Raw genomic sequence first — 14,765 nt, forward strand, 5'->3', positions numbered from 1 at the left:
ACCTACATCACCGCGTGCACTAACTCGCGCTTTCACAATTTCTAAATTTTCATTCATAAAACCGCATAATGGACTCCGAAACGAAACTATCTGAGCCATGGAGGACGCCATGCTGCTTTCCACCGTAAACTACTGCTACAAGTGGCCGTTTTTGCCGTTCGACGGCGTGCACTCCAACCGGAATTTAGGAACGCGTTCCGCAGGAATTTTTAAATGGATGTCGCTCGCGCAGAGTTACGCGGAGGAATAAAAGAACGCACCCTATATCAAACATTTGTTTGAAATCAAAACTTTATTCTGCTGTCAACTAATGTAATGAACTAATATACTTTATTTACTTCATATCGAACAAGAATATAAATTTTTGTAATAAACATATGATTACCAGTAATAATACATGTCACATTTGTTGATTAAATTTTTTAGATTAAAGTAAAAAATATATAAAATGTCAGAACTGAAGGTCACAACTTGAATATTTATAACACGTTGACTTATTATAGCTGAATAAACTTATTATGGCAATTATTATTGCATTAAAATGTTAACATTACTCAGCAGTTTATAAGAGAAATCTGAAAAATTAAGTTCTTGCTGATTTTCAGGTCTGTATTCTTATAACGTGCATTTCATATTCCCAAACACTTTTGCTTGGATTTAAAACCAGGAAGTAGGTAGCCACGTAAAAAGGTTCCTGTCTTAAGCCACTACTAGATGCATTTTGCTCTGGGATTTACCTTGATGTAATATGAAATTTTTATCCTCACAAATCAGTCAAGTTTTTGAGTATTGAAATAAATGTTCCCAGTATAACTAGATACACAGCTGCATTCATGTTTTAAGAATACATAACTTACCTGAAACTAGAACAGTTTTTATCTCCAAATTATTACTTCAAGATATTCTAGATTCCATGTAAACATGTTGAAAGCTGCTTATCTGACAATATATGTGGAGTTCTCAATCACCAAATTCAAGATTAAAGGTGTATTCACCATTCCAAACATGTTGCCAGTCTTTCTTGATCCATTTCTGATGATCCTTAATAGACTTGACTCTCATGGCTTGCTTTTGTGACATGGTCTAAATCCACATTTAATGAAGACATGACAAGTTGTTGCTTTTGAGATGTTTTCTCCAATGTGTTTGACCTTTTCTTTTGCAAGGCTGGCTGTAGTTTTCTTTAACAATACAACCAGCAGATATGACAATATTGAGATGAAAGTTTCAGGCATCTACAAAGTGGATCCTTAAAAGATAATTTTTAACGATCCACTTTGTAGATACTACTAATAATAAATATCCTTTATCTTTGTAGCATTTTAATTTTACTATTACAAACAGCACCTTTGGCACAATTGTTGACATCAATAGCAACTGAGGTCAATGAACTTGTATCACACAGAGTATAATTTTGGCCTTTACTTCAATTGTTAACTCTCATCCTTCCCCCTTATTCAGTTTGGAAAATCAGTAGAGTATGACAGCTACATGTTTATATAACTAAAATATAATTTGTATAATATCTACATATACATTTCTAAATTTTTTCAACAACTTGTGTATAATATAAAGCTGTTCTGTTTTTGCAATAATGAATATTTCTATACCATTCCTGTTCATTTTAAAAATCTTATAACTAAGGCAGGTATAAACTGCAAACCTTTACCCAAATCCAATTTATAAGTCAAACCCTAATTTTTTGAGATTTTTTTTTCATACTTAAACAGTCAACTTATACACTAATAAACACAAAAAGTGATAATGTATATAAGTGCACAAATTGTTTAAATGCAACAATACTTAAAACTGTGGAAATGAATATATGTGTCATACTAATAATTATATATTTTAATTTTCTTTTAAATAAGATACAGTTTTTATGAAAATGAATACAAAAATATGAGAAATATGTATTTGTTACATATGTATACTATTACATATTAAATTTATAACAATTTTTTTTTAAATAAATTACAAGTAAACAGTTCATTTTATACAAATGATTCTGATTTTATTCCATTAGATTCCAATTCTTTTCTTCTTTTTTACTTTTAATGGTGGAAGTGCTCCTGCAAACTTGAATGTTGTCCTATAAAATATGAAAAAATATACACAATTTTAATATAAGCAGAATAATGCATTTATAAATTTATATTAAGTTTTTTTTATAATGTGATTTACTAATGTTTTTATAAAAATATTTTGATATAACAACAATAATTTATGATTTAAATTAACTCATTTTAAAAGGTTTTATTAATGATGATGAAATTGTTTTTTTAGGGATAAAATTCTGAATAGTTCATAGATTTTATTCTTAATTTTGAGTACAGTCAAACCTGTTTTTATGCGGTCTTTTTTGTGCGATTTTTTTTATGCAATGTTTTTTTGTGCTAGTTGGCGACTAGTCTCATGCGATTTGTCATGTCTCACGTTGACTTATTATAGCTAAATAAACTTATTATAGCATAAATGAACTTATTATAGTAATATTATTGCATGAATATGCGAAAAATGAAATAATTTATTTTTTAAGTCAACAAAACACCACCTGGACAAAAATATGTAAAACAGACGATAGACGAGACAATGCAGTCAAGTGCTGACATCTGTTGTCAATAAATTCTATTTCATACAGTTTTGAGTTATTTTCTATATGAGACTTTTTTTTATGCGGTCCCTATTGACCGCATAAAAAATATTTTTTAATTGTGTTGCGAAAACTATTTTTTATAGCCACTCGTGAAGTTTTGTGCGATTTTTTTTTATGCGGTCCCTATCCACCGCATAAAAACAGGTTTGACTGTATAGTATTATATTAAAATTACTTAAACCTGTTTCAATTTCAAGAAATAACTGATTAAGGAATTTAAAAGTTTATTAAATAAAGTTTTCTAAATGTTTTCATATCTCTACTAATTCATCAGCAGAAGGACTTCAGGCATTTGAAAAAATTAACATTACAATTAGATGTGTTTTGTTTTCTTGTAAGAATTTAGTTTTAAATCCTTTCTGCTCTGTGGACATTAAGATGGCCTTTTTTCATACTATCATGGGTTCAGTTGGGCCCATAATGGAGATGGCCAGGTGATAAAGAGCTTAACATATTTAGGACAGATCAGAAGACTTGAATTTCTGACCTGAACTTAAACCTTGGTCTCAGAGCATCACTGAACCTTCAGATGTCTCGGCCATCTTGTTATTAGTCTTAACAATTTGTATGTTATGGATCGTTGGAAAGAAAAGTTACCTCTCACAAAACAATACTTTGTAATCTGCATCTCCAGAGGCATTTTATTTGTATATCAATTCTCATGAAAATTTGTTTACTGTAACCTGTTTTTCTAATGCTTCTTCTATGTTTTTATGTTCAATATTAAATTTTTAACTTAATATTATTATTATTGTTTTCACTGTTTTTAGTTTTGTAACAATGCTTAGGCAACATATTCATTTTGTTGAATTTCCTTACTACTAACATCTTTCCTTTGACAAAACTTTGTCTTGTTTATAAAATCACAGTGCTGTCCTGGCTTACCAGCTTAGAGATATGAAGGAGTACATGTCAGGAGTTGCAATTTGGCACAGAGTATTAGGTGCCCAAATCATGCTCACACAAAAAAGCCAGACTTGTAGATACTCGGGGGACCAAGAACCGAGTCAAAATAAAATACAAAACGGCGACACTCTTTCTACAAACAGGCACTAGTGCGAGATTTGCGCATGCATTAGCTGTTGGAAAGTTGGGAATGCAAACGTTGCAAAATCAAATTTTGACAAATGAATCTTTGAAAAACCCATTTACCTGTCCCATGTTATTCCTGACATATCTCTGGTTGCAATGGGCTGACCGTGACCAGTTGGCCCAACATATCTGTTGGAATGTTTTTGAAAGTAGATGGCACTAGTCATAATATATATACACACACGTTTGTGCAAAAAAAAAAAATAATTTCGGACGATACAATAGCCACAATTATTTTTTCAAAAACGGGAAACTTTTGTTAGGCATTGACAAAAATTCAACCCAGGGCAACACACAACGAAGAGAAATTTCGACATTGGATAGGTTAATTTCACCAAAAATGCATCATGGACAACCTCGTGGTCGTGGCTGTGACCGAAGCCAGCGAAGTTTGAACAATCACACTCAAAACCAACGACATCAAAGATTGGAGAATGAGAACGAGACCTGCCTTGAGCATCAAAGTGATCCTGCTTAGTAGAGAGTCTCTGAGTCATGGTCTTGTCCCAAATATGGCCTTGCCATTTTACTTGTTTATCCTCCAATATTTTCTATCTAAGGGACAAAGTTTTTATATAATAATAAAATCTTGCTGCATAATAAATTTTTTACACTCCTGAATATTTAAGTTTCAGCCAATAGTCCCTGTTTGAAACAAATTCTAAATATTGACAAATTTTTTTGTTGTATTATTGATTGAAATCATAATAAGCACTGTAATGTTATAGTATGATTCCCAAGCATTATTAAAAAAACCAAAAATTTTCTGTTTTATTTTACAAGGGCCTTTTACAAGTAAGTAGTGATGTATGGAGAAAAATCTTTGAACTTTATCAAACACTTTCTCCACTATCCTGCAACCATACATCATTTTTGATGCTTTCTACTCTAACTGTAAAAAGTTATCTCTAGAAAAGTAAGTAAAATTACTGTATTTACTTGTGTATAAGACAATCTCGCATATCAGACGACGTGTAACTTTAAAGATCAAAATAAAGCAAATTAGATTTATTAATACAGTTCTAATTTTATTTCGTTTAATCACAAATAAAATATCAAATGCACACATTGTCCCGCAAAAATTACTGGCATTTTAAACTAAGAAAATATCTTGTAAATTTGTTCGTGTAAAGCTGGACAATCAGAAACCTTTTTTGCCAATTCTTAACAGTCAAATCCACTCTCCGTCAATTACACTTACGAGTTTCTCTGAATTCTGATTTTCAAATAATCATCTGTTTTCACGTTGGAATGGATTAAAACTTATATCTGGCTCCCATGTGATTTTGGAATTTCAATCTGGAATTCAATTCAAAAGCTTTGCTTTTCCTATTGCTATTCATCTTTACTCCTGACAATACATAACAATGATTCAAACAACCCAGATAAAGTACTTTTATTTTTAAACACAGGTAGCATCAGGTAAAAAATCCAAATACACGGTTCACAAAAATTATTGCAAAAACGCAAAGAATCCTTCACTTGCATGTATAGGAAGACCTAGGTTTTTGAAGCAGTGAAAAGTGAATAAAAACCTCATCTTATATGTGAGTAAATACACTGTTCTACTGAAAAATCATACGGCTACAAATAGATTGAAGGTTTAATATTGAAATAAAGAAACTAAGCATGGTTGGAACAGTGTGTTATCATAAACTCCAAAATGCAAATTCAGATATCTAATATCAGAATTCAAATTATATGTTCCAGGATTTTCGTAATACTATTCAATTTCCTTTCCTGTTATAAAACTGATACAACTTTTAGTTGAATTAAGATACAAGACTGATTCAAACAAAATAATCATAATAGTCATTCATATTTATTGCACCATTTATCAAGAGAGATGGGATCACACATTATTATGTTGCAGGTAAAACTCCTTGGGATAGCAATCTGCAGTATTTGTTTCTAATAGGTTTTAGGTAAATTTTTAGCAGTTGCAATTTGTATTATTTTTCACCATAGAACCAGAAGTTCCCTAGTGAATGGAAATACACATCTGGTACCAGAATAAAATCATTAATATCCGAAAAAAACAGTGAATGTAACTTTCTGACTGTGGCATAAATAATAACAGACCAAAAAAGCTTTAAAAAAAATATGTTATTTGGCTCTGATTACACATCAAAATTGTAATGTGTAAAAGTTTATATTATGAGCACAATTTTAAACCATTTTATATTTAAAAAAAATATCTTCTCTTATTTTATTTTGTGTTATTTCAAGTTTGTATTTCTCAAACATGCATAAATCACAAATCTACTTTATCTTATAAGAATGATATAAATCCATTAAATAATTATAAGCTCAATATTATTTCATTCATATTGCTTTTAAAACATTCAGGAATACTAACTCCTCCATAGAAATGTTTGCTATCATGAATAAATTCTTTATCTAAGATAAATCCAAAATTTGGACAAAGTAAAAGTAATATTTTATCATATACAAAATAAACATAGTTCATACATAAAATTCATATCAAATTATGCTTAACCCTTTCCGGGCGGCGATCTACAGAACATTTTTGAGTGGAATTCATCATGTGGCGCATTTTTTGGATAATTTTTAAATTGCAATATTTCGCTTCAAAATTGCATTATGTTTAATCTGTTTTTTTTTTTGTGTGTTTGATTAAAAACATATTACAGTTTACAATTGTTAAATTTGAAGTTTACGATGAAAAGAAAAAAAAATTAATTTACAGAGAATCGCTGAACTTTCTGCATCTATTAGTTAGACATATCTGTCTTCTTTTAAACAAAACAAACCCCATCTCTCTAGCTAGAGCAGGGGAGAAGTTATTGCTATTATTTACACTATGTCTCTAATTACTTAGCAGGGAGATGAGTCCATTGTTATCACAAAGGTTCAAGTTTATCATCATATATTTCTGCTTAAAATAGTGAATATTTGACACTTTTTATATATTTTTTCAATGCTTTATACAATAATACACTAAAATAAGCAATTAGTTAATTTTTTCCTGCAATTACGCAATATTCGAAAGTAATGAGTTCCCGATAAATTTTCAACTAGACGCTTTTGATAAGAAATCTTCTTCTCAAAGTAAAGTCAAATAAAATGAAAACTAGTAGAATTATGGCTCTAAAATGAAGAATATAGCTATTTTTTAACATTTGTTTACATTCTGACTTTAATCACATGGACTGGATCTTCGTGGGAAAATCCCGACCAGATGGGTCTAAAAAAACTCTCATTTGTTGAAGTTGATTCAGTCATAATATAAATTACCAATTAGAGTGTAATAGGAGTAGAAACAAAAATTTTAAAGCCAATTAACAGCAAGATCTTCCATAGACTTACTATAGGGAGGTCGAGTTTCCCGGCAATATTTATTGCTAGAAAGTTTTAAAAATATATTTATTCGCTTAAATATTGTCGAATTAGCTAATTTAATGTTTAAGTGCATTAAATTAGTTAATTAGAGCTAAAAAACGATTTAAAAAGCAAATTTATTGCGATTGTTTACATTTTACTCGGAAGGTTGGAGGCGGGCTTTTCGTGGCAATTTTTTCCTTTCACAAGTCTGTGATTAGTTAAAGTAATGTCAACAAAGACAGAAGATACCCAATAAAACTGTAGAAGGAGTTTCCCTTTGATTCTTTTCAGTCAACTGTGTAGTTAACTGCAAAGATTTGGTGTAGAATGGTAGAGATCCTTTTTACCGAAATATTTATGGCCCAGGGGTGGTAACAAAACACTTATTGGCTTAAACAAAGTCAATTGACCTACAGAAAAGTGAAATCAAAGCTAAGATCAAGGAAAACTCGAATATAATGCAAATTAATCAAATTTTTTGATTTCAAATTCGTGATGGGAGATATCTCGAATTAACAGTCACGTGACATACGCCTAAGGGCGTATACCAGCATGGAAAGGGTTAAATATAATAAAGCAAATTTAGATTAAATTCTAAAAATGGGATTATATGTATATTTATAAATATAAACATATGTAGCTTGCAGAGTAAAATATCAGAACATAAAACAGCATAAAACATTGTGATGCTTCTTTAAATTTGAATTATTTCTTACATTAAAAACTTTCATTACTGAGATGCGTAAAGTAGATTTTAACATATTCTGTATTACAACTGATTATAAATAAAAAAAAAAAAGCAAAAGACTCATAACAAATTTACTTACTGACATGTGGAACATATTGGACTGAATGAGCAAAATACTATAAAATAAAAGTAAAGTTTATGAATGATTATTTAATAATGAATAATTTGTTAGTAATTAGCATCAAAACTACTCAAGATCAATGTTAATTAAATTAAATATAATAATAAATGTATATATTGAAGCTTGCATAATTGAACTAATGAAATTATTGTCTTCACTTATATCTAAATTTCTCTAGACTTAAAAAAATTAGATTCTAAGCACATTTTACTTCACAATTAAAAGCAAATATTGTTTCATCTGACATCATTATAAAGTAATGTTTTACATTAAAATATAATCATATATCTCTAACCCATATCAATAACAGGATAGACTAATTCAAATTATAAAGATTTCTAAAGTTACGGATTATATTTTTTTAAATTTAATTGTATTTTGAAATAGCAACTGTTTTAATAGCAAATTTTATTAATTTATCCAGTTATTGTAAATGGATATATAAAATATCAAACAGAAAATTTAAAAATATGCAAATAAATTTAGCCAGAAAATATCTAACTGTCATCAAAGCAGAACATCTAATATTGAAATCTAAATAAAAACAAAATTTTAAATATTCACTTACTTGAAAGACAAACAGAACACACATAACCAATTTCTATAAGAGTTCTATGACAAAAACATGCAGCTCTATAATCAACATGGATACGTGGAGGTAACACCATTTCTTTTCTTGTTTTATCATTAGGAAGAAAAACCCACTAATTAAAAAACATGAAAAATGATTTTTTCTAAATAAACAGTTTAAATCATAAATATAAAAATTACATAAATTCATAAGTTTGAATTTCTTTTTATCAAAACAAATAATATTTTAATTACAAACTTAACAATATAGCGTTTTGAAATATGTTATTTGAATGTGAGATGGCATTTTTCACAAAATAAAAAAATATTTAAAATTAATGTATGATATCCAAAGAAAAGTAGATGAAATTCTAAAACAGCTTTAGAATCAAAAAAACATTATTTCCTTTGATAATGAGCAATTGAAGTGAAAGAGAAAAACATCCAAAATGCATATTGCAAATAAAAAATATAAATTAATTCACTTTGTATTTTTTTTAAATGAAAGATTAAATTGAATGCTGAAGAATTTTAGTAGGCTATCAACAAATAAGCAATACAATCAAGTATCCAGTTAAAAAATGCAAATATATTTTTTTGTTTTTATTTTAGTAAAAGATAAATGAAAATTGTTATAATTATTCAAATAAAAGTAAATGACTAAGCAGGCTTTTCTGCTTGTTTGACCCTTTCCAATGAGAGATTTAATTTTCAGACCCCCTTCTATACTGACAGAAATTGAGAGTAAAGTATAAATAGAATGAAACAAAATCAAAGAAGAACTAATAATAATTTTTTTTATTAAACATAAAATTCAAAATTACATGATCTTACTTATTAGGCTGCAATTTAAAAAACTGTGGACCTATAAATTCCCACTGTCATCTGTCTGTCTTTCCTTATTCTTGAGAACAGAGTTAGATAGATGAAAAACGAGACCAGATATGGAAACCTTAGGGGGGCAAGAGGCCCCAATTAACTATATATAAACTTCCAATACAAACTGAAAATCACGTTATTTCAATTCAAAAATTTTCCCCAGAATGGTGTTAGATAGATGATTAACATGACTATATTGTTAAAGGTAAAACTATGATGTACAGGAGCAAGCCACTAATAATTTGAGGTGAAGAGCATATATTTTAAATTCAACAAATTAAAAATATGATTAGAAATTACAGTCCAGCATTGTGATGATGTCACAATAAATAATTGCTCATTCACATTTAAATATATATATTTGTCCACTGATCCCTAATATTTTGTCAACCCTCCAGTAAATCAATTGATGCTAGTCACTGATTTGGAAAATCAAACATAAAAGAGTTACTCTCAAGTTTTAAGAAGTAGATAAGGATCAGTTTAGGATTCAAATACTGGGTAACTAAATAAAGGGATAGGATTTAGCAAATTGTTACAAAATCTTATAAATGTAGTACATTGTAATTTTGAAATAGAAATAGTAATATTGCATCATGTCAGTCAAATGATAATATTTGAACAAATAATTTTATTTTAACACTTACAAAAGTAGTTGTTTTCTTTTTTTGTATTTAAATTAAGCCTACAATATAGATTTGAAATTAGCAGCATTGCTTCTAATTGTAATATTTAAAAAAGATAAAGTAATACTGTATACTCAAGGATGGGTTATAGTACATGAAAGCACTAGGAATAATGAATATAATATCCAAAAAATAGCAGTTTAGTGAATACCTAAATGTATTTACAAGTATGATGTATGACATTTTACTTGACATGCATTTGTAAAATCAATAAAAAGAAATTTTTATTCTGTTAAAGTGAAATTATATTCTTTGTTTAGAAAATACTTATTTTAACACTACTTCAAATTTGTTTGTGTAAAATCGAATCAAAATGTCTACAGATAAAACGTATATTGGGCATATTATGTATGCTTTTTAAGTTTCGTAAAGGATATAACACTATAAAAACGGTAAGAAATACTTGAAGTGTATGGGAAAGATGCTCCTAAACTTTTACATCAGACATGTCAAATGTGGTTTGAAAGTTTCATCAGGAAAATTTTGAATGAAAGGATATAAAAGAATATAGGCTGGCCAAAAACTGTTGACAAAAGGAAATTTCAGGAAGAATTAATGAACAACAACTCATAAACTTGCAACAAATCTGTGTGTGTCACAAACATGATGATTGTGTTCCTTATGCATTAAGTGATAAAAACAAACTGGATTGACTATAATTTTGTCTGACAAAGGTAGGCAGGTCTAAAGTTTCATTTTATTTTTATCACAGAATACTTTTTTATGGATGACAAAATAAAAATATTTGTTATTAACTGAAAATTTAGTTGAGTACTTAAATACCTGAATTATTGTAATAACCAAATGATATTGCCAGATTAACTTTCAAGCTAGAACTTGGCTAATATAATAAATAAAACATAATTTGGGATAGATAGACAATGTAATTATTAAATTTTAATACAAGCTTAAGTTATTGAATTTATTTCAAAATTAGATTACTTAATAAAAAAAAATTAATCTGAAGCAGGACATCCACAACATTTGATACCATGCACATACAGTAGAGTCCCACTAGTCCAAACATCCACCTAATCCAAACATATTTCAGTTGGCGGATAGGAAATTTTCTCTAACAAAAGGTCCACTTAGGGATATTCCCCTTTTTCTTTCCTGAGTGAACCATGTCAATAAGGCTCAATGTCAAACATTGAGGGCTTTGCTGTTTGTCAATTTTCAACTGATTTTTTTGAAGTAGAGGTACAAAACTGCTCAATCTTCACGCAGTTTTTTTCCAGTTGGTTATTGTGGCCTTGCCCACTTCAAACTCTACTGTCAATTTCGTTACACTTTCACCCTTGTCCAGCCTTTTTAAAACATCCAGCTTACCTTTCAACGTACACATTGTGTGTTTCTGTTTCGTGAACATTGTAGCAGCAGACTAAACTAAACTAAAATAATGTAGAGTGAAGAGTACATTCAATATCCACAATTACATGTGCTAACTCACACAGTAGCATCAGTCAACTAATTGGAATCCTGGACAGTGTATTAAAAACAGTGTTTTTTACAGTTAAAATAATTTTAAGGTAAACAATAAAGGCAGGTTGCCATTTCAAAATTACAAAACTTTTGTTAACTGTTTGTGCCCTCTATTGGGTACAGGTCAGGTGAAATAAAGGGTGGAGTGCTGACGTCATTGATGGTGTTGGATCTATATAAACCACACCTGTTTTACTGCATGCTTCAGCATTATTTCAGTTATTCGGCTAATCTGAACAGGGCTCGGTTCCAATTAGTTCAGACTAGCAGGACTCTACTGTATGTTGTAAATTATGTTATCCAGATTTCTATTCAATCTTCACTTTCAGAATAAATTAAGTTAATCTGGCAATATCATTTGATTATTATAATAATTTGAGCTTGATTGTCTATATATACATATACATACAATGCCAGAGAGAAAGCTAAAGTTAGCTGAGAGCTATGGAGGGCTGTGAATGTGAAGTTGTTCATAAATAGCACAGTAAGTGACCTACTATCTGACCACTAATGAGAAACTCCTAGGATGCTACTGGGTAGAGGCAAAAAAGACAAATCCATTATGAAAGTAGGGTAGTTACTTCAGAAAATGAGTTAGTTTATATCAAATAAATAAACAAATTTGCAAATGAAATTAGAACTTAATAGATATTGCATTAACAATTTACTTATTAGAATCTATGCTTATTAATTAATTTGGATAAATTGATTGCAAACAATATTAAGTACTGTACATTGTGAACAATGCATTTGCTTTGACTTCAAAAATATTTATTACCTGAATTTGTAGGTGTTGGATCCATAATCAAATTAATTCAATACAAATATGGACTATTGTAAAGAAAAAAGTGATAATCTATAGCTCAATAACAATGCATGCTGGATGAGAAATGTGAAAATCTGCCAACTGGGGCTCCAGGATCTGTGGTCAGATAGTATGTGGTTATTGCTCTTAAAATTAATTAGTCTGAAAGCAAAGATTGGACAGAGGTTCAGGTAGCATAATTGACAATGCATCTGCATAGTTAGCAGAAGTTGTAAGTGTGAATACTGCTCTGGATCAATCTTTTCTTCCAGAATAGTCTAAATTATTAAATTTCAAAATTAATGAAATTATTAAGTTTAATACAAGATTAACCTAATCTTTTTTCTTTCAAATTACATATTTATTTATCACATTAATTAGTCCAGTTCAAGCCTGAAAATTAATACGATGATATCATTTGGTTATTACAATTAATCTTTGTAGCAAGATTTGTTTATTGAATGTTATAAATTTGTGATTTTCATATATTGTTTAATTTAAACTTTTCATTGTTATGAAATAACAAATATTGATATTTAAAAAACATGCAAATTTTTGATATTTAAAAAAAATTAATAAGTAGAAATCAAACTTAAAATTCTTTATTCTCACCAATAAATATTGTAGAAAACCTGCAGGATTTGGTATTTTCAGATAAATCCCTCCAGTTATATCACATCCCTAAAATAATAAAATTATTTAGTGCTCATTTTTCAGTAATGATAACTTTATAATTATAATCTTATATTTATATATAATAACTACCTTACTTTTCTTTATTAAACATTTCATTTCAAGATCAGGGGCCATATTCTGGTCATCATCTCTTGTCTCTGAGAGACATTGTCTACATCACAAGCCAGTCATTGATTGGCTAATCAATTGTTTACATCTTGAGAGATCATTGAGTCTTTCTGAATGCAATTCTGGACAACTTTTTCTCTTGAAGATTCTCTGGTCTCCCAGAGACCAGTGAATAGTTGTCTTTTGTTTGTTGCTTCAATTTTGTTATATCCAATATGGACAACTGGATGCTACTTGCACTGTACAATTGTATTAGAGAATGTTCTTTATCTTGGGAAAAAATATTTCAAGAGAGAAAATGCTTCTGATTTTTTACCAGTGTCTACTCGGAAATGCCACTGATTCCATCTTTTTTAATTATCCTATATCAATTACTAAATTATTGAATATGATGTTAATCTTATCCGTTTCTCCAAGTATTTTTCGAAATATTACCATCTAATTTCTCCTTAACTAAGTACGTATGCTTTTCTAATTTAGGTTATTAAAAGTTTTATTTGTTAAGAGACAATTTGACATTACAATCTGTAAAGTAGTTATAAAACAAAAAAAAACATATCTTTGTCAAAATTAAAGGCTTTATTGATCTATAATTACTCGGCATTTTCAAAAATTTTAAAGTTTCATTGGTTAAAATCCTATACTATATTGTGTGCGCAGATAACCTGAACATGTATAATCAACCTAATAGAATCATGACATCAACAATTTGACAAGATTGTTATGAATGACCAGAATCGCCTCTGTCTCTGAGAGATGAAATTCATCTCTCATTTTGAAGTCATTCATCTCCGAAAGAAGAGAGAAGAGATGTGACAAGAATACAGTCCCAGGTTTTTTATAATTTTTAACAAATTATTAAAAAACTTAAGTGAAATAACAGATAAAATGCACAAATTCTTAAAGAATGTGTGTGTTTTATCTGTTTTATAGACATTATTGTCACACAATGCAGAAAGTAAACATGATGCTATATCTGTTTTAGCACACTTATGTTTACTATCAATGTCACAGCAGCAGTGCCAATGGACTTGTAGTGTATAAAATTAATATTGCTATAGTGGCACCAATGGAGTTATGCACTATATTATCAATGTAGCAGTTAGGGTTTCTCATTTCCCAGTCTTTTGCTTGTCCCAGGATTTCGGGAAAAAAGTGAACTGTTTCCCAGGATCCCGGGAAATCCTAGAATATAATTAATTATTTTTAAGATATAAAAAATATTTTCAATATATAATATATATTGAAATCGAATGAGATAATTATTTTTCATTTTTAAAAGTAATTTAATATGTTCTGCAACCTCCAAAATCATATTAATAATGCTGTGTAAAATATATATTAAAATTACACCTTTCAATTATGTAGAAATTTTCACAAATAGAAAAAATTTATTAAAGTTTGTTGGAAACTGCTTACAAAAAAAAACCTATGAATTGAGTTGAAAATTTAAAGAAAACTTGAACTTAGATCAAACTTCTAACTTAGAAGGCAATTTTTGTTTTTTAAATAAAACATAATACAAAATATTATTTTAAATTTCTATAAGATTTTGGAAACCAAAGATGGTCAATATT

General features: G+C 28.9%; 1 protein-coding gene across 1 annotated transcript in view; it reads right to left on the reverse strand.

The window, feature by feature from the left end:
- Positions 1 to 1,837: 1,837 nt before the first annotated feature.
- The window catches only part of Tfb4 (transcription factor B4), a 49,256-nt gene continuing 36,328 nt past the window's right edge, over positions 1,838 to 14,765 (reverse strand). The window contains exons 9-12 of the mRNA XM_067267992.1: positions 12,997 to 13,065; positions 8,531 to 8,666; positions 7,921 to 7,957; positions 1,838 to 2,092 (exon numbers count right to left, since the gene is read on the reverse strand). Of these exons, the coding sequence (XP_067124093.1) occupies positions 2,023 to 2,092; positions 7,921 to 7,957; positions 8,531 to 8,666; positions 12,997 to 13,065 (312 nt within the window). The 3' untranslated portion in view covers positions 1,838 to 2,022. The remainder of the gene's footprint in view (positions 2,093 to 7,920; positions 7,958 to 8,530; positions 8,667 to 12,996; positions 13,066 to 14,765) is intronic.

The sequence above is a fragment of the Centruroides vittatus genome, unplaced genomic scaffold (genome assembly GCF_030686945.1).
Source record: "Centruroides vittatus isolate TY-2023 unplaced genomic scaffold, ASM3068694v2 contig_1074, whole genome shotgun sequence".
NCBI classification, from domain to species: Eukaryota; Metazoa; Arthropoda; class Arachnida; order Scorpiones; family Buthidae; genus Centruroides; species Centruroides vittatus.